The following is a 9,032-nucleotide window of genomic DNA, read 5'->3' on the forward strand; positions in this document are numbered from 1 at the left end:
CGATAATAACATCAAAGCGGGAATTAATTTTCTCCTCGTTTCTTTCTTTCTTTCCTTTTTCTTTCTTTCCTTTTTCTTTCTTATCAGTTCACGCTTTCCCTCGCCACTTCCAAAGCGTGGTTAGTTCAAGAAGTGGTTAGATCGTCTGTCTCGCATGCATGGGGCTCTGAGTTCGATTCCAATGGATGTCCAATTTTTCAATCCTTTAATTTTCTTTTTTAAATTCTCCTTCTTTTATAATGAAGGTCAATCAAACAAGTAGCTAGCATATATTACCTCCGCTCTCTGTCTAAGGTTTAGATAAGCTATGATAGCATCACTTAATAAGAACTTTTTTAAGTTTTTTTCTCTTCAATCTTTTTTTGCCACAAGCGATTATTCAAGGCTGAGGTATAGAAGAACGGATATAGGCGTTTGTGCCTGCGTTTGGTGACTGACAGTTTCACTTTCACTACTTTCACTTTCACTTTCAGCCAGCGAGTGAGCAAGCGATTCTTTGTAAGAGAATCGTTAAATAACTTCTTTCAGAATCATTGAACTTATCGTTTTATACTTTAAAGGCAGAATAATAATTGATTTCTGGGTCAAAATGTTTGACACTTGATCCAATTGTTTGCTTATATTTCTTGCGTGGTCTTTATTTGAATTTCAGTATTCAATGCTTATAAAATACGGTTGTTATAAGGGTATTAAACTCCTCACAAGGAGGAAACAGATCATAGATTCGAATTGAACGCGTAATTACTAATAGCAATCAACATTACATAACGCGTCGATATCTCTTCACTCTAATGAAAATATGATACAAAATTAAAGTGATGAGAGAATCACAAAAACAAAATCAAGAATTGGACACCCATTGGAATCGAACTCGGAGCCCCATGCATATGAGATAGACGATCTAACCGCTTGAGCGAACCACGCTTTGAAAGTAATGAGAGAAAGGGTGAACTGATAAGAAAGAAAAAGGAAAGAAAGAAACGAGAAGAAAATTAATTCCCGCTTTGATGTTATTATCGAAACAAAAGGATCAGTCATGCCGAAATTCCTTTCCTCACGTCAGCAATCTAGTTTCTATAAATATGAAAACTAAATTGTAAGGTATATTCTAAAAAAGAAAAATTGGTTTTCTAAACAGGGACGTTATAACTGGTTCTAAATCTTTTTTATAATTGATTTGTCTTTTACAATAAAGCTGTTACCTAGGTACAAGAAAATTTATCCCATTTGTACTGGCTGGAGTAATTTTTTATTCAATAGGTCAGGCCTAATTGATAGTTTGGTTTGTGTCCCTAAATATTTTCTGTAAAGCCCAAAAGGCTAGATGTTATGCTTTAAGCCATTGCAGGCAAAAAAAAATGAATATCACAAAAAAGATTGCTGCTATTGTTTTCAAAAACCTGCAAAGCTTCTTATTGGTCAAGCGCTGAAATTCTATTGCAATGTCATATGACCTAGGTAGGATTCCCTACCTAACCACGTCACACTTTTCAGTCAAAGCGCAACATCTAGCCCTTCAGGCTTTATAAATCTATGCTCTGCCGTTCTGTCTTTATAAACAACATCCACTTTGCACACAGAAACAAAACATAAAATAAGGCACAACTTACACCATTGTGAGCAAGTGGCAAAAATGTCCCTGTGCACCTAAAGACAGGGAGTCGCGGCTGTATTCCTTACAAGAACACGTGGGGAATGCCTCAATCTGCAAGTGTAGAAGTGATTTTTTGATTGCTGCGTGTGCTGTGTACCCGGGTTTCAGGCTTTTTCTTTATATTCACGGTTGGACAGTCAGGAACTATTGCAAATTAGGATAAATTATCCTAAAAGGCTTTTATCCTAAATAGGCTAGAATATTTATCCTAGTTAGGATAAATTATCTATGTGAAAAATTCAAACTGAAATATTGGAAGAATGATACAGATCTGTGTCTTCTTTACTCTCTTAATCAATTACGTATGCACAAAGAAGATTAACTTTAACCAAATGTGAACTTCTTATAAGCACGGAGTAAGTAAATAGAAAACTTTCATCCTAATTAGGAGGAATAGTCTCGGAATAGTACATAACATTTTATGTGTTATATATGCGCTTTTTTCCCGTCATAAAAAAATAAAGAACTTTAAAACAAGTTTGAGTGAATGCAAGTGTCGAAAGTGCTCATTCTCATTTACAATGTAAATAACACTGTGCTATATCTTATTTTGTTTATCGATATCTCTTTTTGAAAATTTCCTTTAAAAAACAAAGCAAAGTTCAGAAAGTTATCACTAAGAAAGTTCGATGCTTAACATTTGGAGTTTGTAAAACTTCTTAAAAATTGAATAACTTCTGAACGCACGCTGACTGGGAGACAAGACTTCACAAGCATACTTTGCTGGCTCTAAATTACTCAAATTCATGCAAATCTTGACACGGATCTCAAATTTCATTCAATAAATCAAGTTTTTCTTCCTTTTATCCTAATTATTATTAGGATATAGATTTTTATCATAGCTAGGATAATTTATTCTATTTGGGCTAAATACTCGCATTTATCCTAATTTGCAATAGTTCTTGACTGTACAACGTGAACAGGTGAAGCCCCTGACTGTTGGATTCCAGTGGGAAAAATAAAAAATGGTTCCAATTTTAGCTACCGACTGACCCACCGACTCATTTTAAAGCTTCTAGAACACAAACCAAAGAATTAATTGGACCTGGCAATAGACCGTTGCGTTCTCCTAAGCGACTATACAAACAATAAAAACACTTTAATCAGAGAAGTTGGTTTTCTATTCCAACCCATTTTTTTGGTTTCACACTTTAAAGTTTTTATTTCATACCTACATTCCAAAGGTTATTGAGGTTATGTTGTTTTATTGTTTTATAGAATTATAATGTCTCTAAAATCAATCAAGTTTGGTGTAGAAGATGGTAAAGGGTTTTTGGTTAAGAATCTTGCACTTGATGTTAATGTTTCTACAAATGAAAAACTTGCTGAAAACCCAACACCGACTGCAACTAGAACTGGAGCTACAGACACTGATTCTAGGATTTCTGTTGAAGAGGAAAATTGTAAGAATACTGAAAAAACTAAAGTTCTATTCATTGGAAACATACCAAAGCATTATCGATCAGCAGATCTTCGAACCTTTTTCTCTGAATTTATTGAGAAAGGGGCATTTGATTGCTTTCATTATCGACATAGACCTGAATCAACTAAAGTCAAGCAAGCCTCTGAAATTAATAATGAAGGACATAAAGACAAAGAAGAAAAAAGCACTTGTTGCTGTATTATAAAAATAAGGAATACCTTTGTGAAGAAATTCCAACAAAAATATCACAAGAGGCGATGGTATGGTGCAGAAAGACTATATTCAGATAAAACACTATGCATTATCTTAGAGATTAATGTTGATTCCACTCAACCTAAAAAGTATCTAAGTAAAAAAGAAATGCTAAATGACAAACATTTGGAGAATCAAGATATCCGTTTAGAAGATTTTGCCAGTCTTATTGAATTTGATCCACCTTTGAATATCATGCCCCATGGAAATGTCGGAACACCAACTAAACACTTTCGTGCAATGATTGCTAAGTGTGCTTTACCAGGCAGTGTTATAAAAAGTCTTGGGTTGTCTTTTGAGAAAGGCCCTAAGCAGTATTCTTCGGTTGAAATGGACTATGGTGAAGGAACCAGCAAAAATAAAAACACTAATAAAAATAATGCAAACAATAAAGAAAAAGAAAGTGATGAAAATGATTCTTGTCCGGAATCAGAAAAACCAGAATCTGATGCTGAAGACGGAGGAGATACAGAAGAATGGGATCGATATAACGCTTTGCATGATGATGTTGATAATCAATCACGTCCAAAGGAACGACTTTTTGAGGAGGATTTAGAAGTAAAATGGGAGAAAGGAGGAAGTGGACTTGTCTTTTATACTGATGCTTATTTTTGGAACGAAATGAAAGGGAAAGATTTTGATGAAGATACAGTGGATGATTGGGATGTCGACTACAGTGTTTATTATGAAGATGGTAAGATTCACTTTTAATGATCTGAAATTTTATTTGTTTGTTTTATTTACTTACTTGCTGAAAGATGGGCTATAAAGTCTTATATATAAGGATAAAATTTCATTAATGGGTCGTGTATAATAATTGAAATTCTCCATATTTTTCTAAAGGAAAAAATAATTACACTCATATTTTTCATAGAAAACAAGAGCATCGCTATTATTCTAAATGCTTCGATTTTCAAAATGAAATCAGTGTGTTTTTAAGTGTTTCAGATCTAGCCCCTTCGGGCTTTGAAAACAAGGGGCATAACACTTAAGATAATTTGACGTTCTCATATATATATATGGTGAAGATCAGAGATCTGACCTCAAGGAGAGAAAGTGTTGAAAATACTAAATAAAATAAAGATGAAACATAAAAAGGCACTAATATTTTTATAATTATACGTTGTTTTTTTTTTTTTTTTTCTTCTTTTTTTTCTTTTTTTTTCTTTTTTTTGAATCTTTCGAAATATATAAATCAAACCAATCAAACATTCTGTCAAGAAATGAGAATTTTATGCTAAAAAGAACCAACAAACCAATAGACATAAAGTTTAAAAAGCCAAGCAGAAAAACACAAACACCAAAAACCACTCAAAAACCCAACCAATGCAATCTGGAGTACCCGACTTGCGACAGGTACAGCGGCTTTAAACATGTTTTAAGGACGTCCAACACTCAGCCTCCCCCAGATTCCATATATAGATTTGGCTTAGTTGAAAATAGTATTTGGAAAAATCTCTTGTTTATAAAAATTGACAATTTCTTTATGATATTTTGAGGATTATTTAAAGACGTTCGTATGAAATTCCGGTTTTTTGAACAGTATCAAAAATGGTTTTTTGGTAAAAAGATTTCGTTCTGATACTTTAATGGGATAAATTTTCGTGGGGATTAAATTTCATGGATTTTGCAGATTTGGGTCTCACCTGCGAAATTAAGTCCCAATGGAAATTTGGCCTTATTCCGCAAAATATTTCTAAACAAAACTCAAAAAATGTTAAATGAATGCTTTTTGAATGTTTAATGACATACGCTAATAATGCGTATTTCAACAACCAACATGCATGATTTGACAGTAATAGTCAGAAAATCGTGAAAATATTGTCACCCATCTGTGAAATTTTGGATGATTGATGAAACGGAATCTTTTGATGATTTCCAGGCAAAGGATTTCGTTTTGATGTGCTGGATTCATTGTATTTTCTAAGGAGAAAGATTCCGTTTTGATAATTTGAATTCTTTGTATTTCCTAAGGAAAAAGATTCCGTTTTGATAATCTTAATTCCTTGTATTTTCCAAGGAAAAAGATTCCGTTTTGATAATTTGAATTCTTTGTATTTTCCAAGGAAAAAGATTTCGTTTTGATAATCTAAATTCTTTGTATTTTCCAAGGAAATAGCTTCCGTTTTGATAATTTGAATTCTTTGTATTTTCAAAGGAAAAAGATTGCCCTTTGATAATCTAAATTCTTTGTATTTTCCAGGGAAAAAGCTTCCCCTTTGATAATTTGGATTCTATGTATTTTCCAAGGAAAAAGATTCCCTTTTGATAATTTGGATTCTTTGTATTTTCCAAGGAAAAAGATTCCCCTTTGATAATTTGGATTCTTTGTATTTTCCAGGGAAAAAGATTCCCCTTTGATAATATGGATTCTTTGTATTTTCCAGGGAAAAAGATTCCCCTTTGATAATTTGGATTCTTTGTATTTTCCAGGGAAAAAGATTCCCCTTTGATAATATGGATTCTTTGTATTTTCCAAGGAAAAAGATTCCCCTTTGATAATTTGGATTCTTTGTATTTTCCAAGGAAAAAGATTCCCCTTTGATAATCTAAATTCTTTGTATTTTCCAGGGAAAAAGATTCCCCTTTGATAATTTGGATTCTTTGTATTTTCCAGGGAAAAAGATTCCCCTTTGATAATATGGATTCTTTGTACTCTCGGGTACCTAATAGCTGCCTTTTTCGAAAATTTTCCGACCATGACATTCTTACTCCACTCCCCCCCCCCCGTTTATTAATTTTTGGGGAAATGTTTTTGATAGTTTCCTCTTTTGTCCTAATTCTGTACTTAGATACCCGAGAGTATTTTTCAAGCCAAAGGATTTCATTTTGATGTGCTGATTTTTTGTATTTTCCAAATTAAAAATATTCTGTTTTGATAATGTGCTTTCTTTTTTCGTTGTCTAGGTGCTGGAGACAAACCTTCACGTGATCAGTTACACATGCGAGTTGAAAAACGACGTCGTGACGGACGACAAGACGGCCCAACGAAATACTCCGAAATCCGACGTAAGGAAAAGACAAACCGTAAAAAAATGACTGAATCTTTCGCTGAATTTGAGAAACATTCAAACTCTTTTGGTAGTCGGATTCTAAAACGACATGGTTGGAATCAAGGTGACGGAGTAGGATCTTCAAAACAGGGCATCAAAGAACCTTTAGATATCCAGGGACAAAAGTCGAGGAATAAAGTAGGCTTGGGCTTTTACGGTGAGAAGTTAGATCGGAGTACGGCGGTTAAAAAACCGAAACGTGTCGCTGAGAATGATGTTTATATTTCGACCATTTATGATGAGAAAGATGGCGAACATATAGATGCAATGCGTTTCCATGGCAAAGAGTTATTGAAATATAGAACTCCTAGTATTAATTTTCGAAAAGGTTCATCAGCGACAGTATCTAAGAAACCTAATTGAAACCCGGATACTAGTTTTGCGAGATGACGGGTATGTCACACCCCTGTCTCACAGCCCCGGTAGCGGTAGAACCTTTTTCCTCAGCGCTGATAAAAATTTCTATCGAAATCCCAATGGGTGAAGAAATTCTTTTGTTTCCAAGCTTAAAGTGGTTTTGGACAGCTAATTTTTGCATTGAATTTCGAACGGGGATGAAATCAAAATCAATTTCCCAGTGGCCTGAAATTGTATGGTATTTTGTCCAGCCATTTTGGCCAAATTTGAAAATCGACCCTTACAGACACTGAATTTCGAAAATTTTGTCAATTTTTGCCGTTTTTGCTATACAGCACCTGACCCCGAGAATGTAGTAAACCCCGAGAATGTAGGTTTCTCATTTTTTAGCATGGTAGCCCTAACGATAGTTCAACTTCATAAAAAGTTGTTTCAGAGCATACTGTTACATATTACTGATTATTTCTAGACATAAAATTTTAACTTGAATTGATTTTTTCAGGCGAAAATCTGAATCGAAGTTGATTGGATACTACTAGAATTGAGACATTTTTTAAATAAATCCTCTCTAAGTCGAAATCTATTGGAATTAAGTTATGATGATAGGTTATTTTCTTATTCCTAATGAACTAAGGAAATGTGGAAAATAGTCCATTTCAATATTTATTGTTCTAAGTTAGATATTTTAACGAAAATGTTTGACCTACCTTATGGGGTTAGTTGACCTACAATTTGGGAGCCTTCATAACCCGACATAAAAAGTCTGTCAAATTATATAAAACTTTTTTGTTGTACTTTCATAACATGAAAGTATTACCTGAGAGATGATTTATGTTGGCATTTTAAGCTTTTACGACGTGTCTCAGACCCGCTGGGACCCCAGCCCAATCAGAAAATTTGCCTAAGTTTTGAACAATAGAATTCCTATCCCCATTGGGAATTTAGTAGAAATTTTTTGACCCGATGTGGAAAAAGTTCCACCGGGGCTGTGAGGCAGGGGTGTTGTTACATTATTCACATATTTTAACACAGAATCTTCAACCTGCAAAATAAAAACAACTTTCTTGTCTCTTCTTTTCGTCCTTTCTTTTACTTTTCATCATTTGTAGCACGATAAAATTAATATCTTTGTTAATTTTTTGTCAGAGAACTTTTCACTTAGAGAACAAAAATTTCCGATGAATACTGAAATTTCGCTCTCAGCAACCGAATCTTTTCACCTACATTCTGGGGGTTAAAAAGCGAAAAAATCCAATTTTCAGAATAACAAAAGCTCTTTAGAATATTTTTTTGGCATAAAATATTTCTAAAATTTCCTGTTATAATTAATTCAATCGAAAATAATAAACATTTTACTATTACTAGATTTAAAGCCGTAAAACCAAACCTATATTCTGGGGGTTATAACGAAAATGTGAGTCAACTTCAAGGACCAAAAAAAATAGCCCATCTATCAAAAGTAATGAAACTAACCCCTGGGAAAGGATTTTGGGAGTTCAAAATTTCGTTTAAAACATTCAATATTTTTTTTAATGCAAATCTACATCTCTCAGGTCTGATTCAAATTTCACCTACATTCTCGGGGTCAGGTGCTGTAGAGTATTCCCAAAACTTCAGCCAAAATTTTCGAATTCTAGTCCAAATTACAAAAATTTATGTCTCTTTGAGGGAGTTGATTTTTTATATTCGTGATTTTGGAACTCTGACAAAGACTCAATTGTTTTTTAATGGTTTTTGAGAGAGGACCCTTATGACTGGAACATACCCGGCTTGGTTTTTTACACGCCCATTGCATAGCATAAAAGTAAATTTTAGTCGTCTTGTTGAATTTATTAACTTTTTTATTTATTTTTTTCTAAATAAATTTCGTTACTAAAATGCTATTGGAAATATATGAAAATGATTGCTACTAAACAGTTTTGTTTTGGTCAATAAATTATATACATTGAACATTTAAACACAAAGAAATTTCAGTTTAATTTAAAATTTCAAAAATATTTATTAAAAAAGCTAGACGAAAGAAGCAATTGTATTAAAAATTTCTTCTGGTCACTATAAAAAATCCGATAATTCCATGATTAGAAAAAAACAGTTGATCAAGTTGTGAATTCCTTGTATTTTTGAAGGAAAATCTGAGCCGTCCTGTATTTTCAAAGGAAAATGATACGACATGACAAAACTACTCATTCAAGATATTTGCGAACATGAAGAATAAATCTCAAAAATTATTAATAACACGAATAAATTCTATTCGGAGAAAATCTATATTTCTCATTTCTTGAGCCTTTTCGAG

General features: G+C 33.2%; 1 protein-coding gene across 1 annotated transcript; it reads left to right on the plus strand.

Moving 5' to 3' along the window:
• Positions 1-2,876: 2,876 nt before the first annotated feature.
• On the plus strand, positions 2,877-7,300 carry LOC136804313 (G patch domain-containing protein 3-like). Its single transcript, XM_067061019.1, has 2 exons — positions 2,877-4,023; positions 6,237-7,300. Exons 1-2 carry the CDS (start codon positions 2,880-2,882, stop codon positions 6,743-6,745), a joined length of 1,653 nt encoding a protein of 550 aa, XP_066917120.1. The 5' UTR covers positions 2,877-2,879; the 3' UTR covers positions 6,746-7,300.
• The last annotated feature ends 1,732 nt before the right edge of the window (positions 7,301-9,032 follow it).

This window comes from Clytia hemisphaerica, unplaced genomic scaffold, assembly GCF_902728285.1.
Source record: "Clytia hemisphaerica strain Z4C2 unplaced genomic scaffold, Clytia hemisphaerica genome assembly, whole genome shotgun sequence".
In the NCBI taxonomy this organism is placed as follows: Eukaryota; Metazoa; Cnidaria; class Hydrozoa; order Leptothecata; family Clytiidae; genus Clytia; species Clytia hemisphaerica.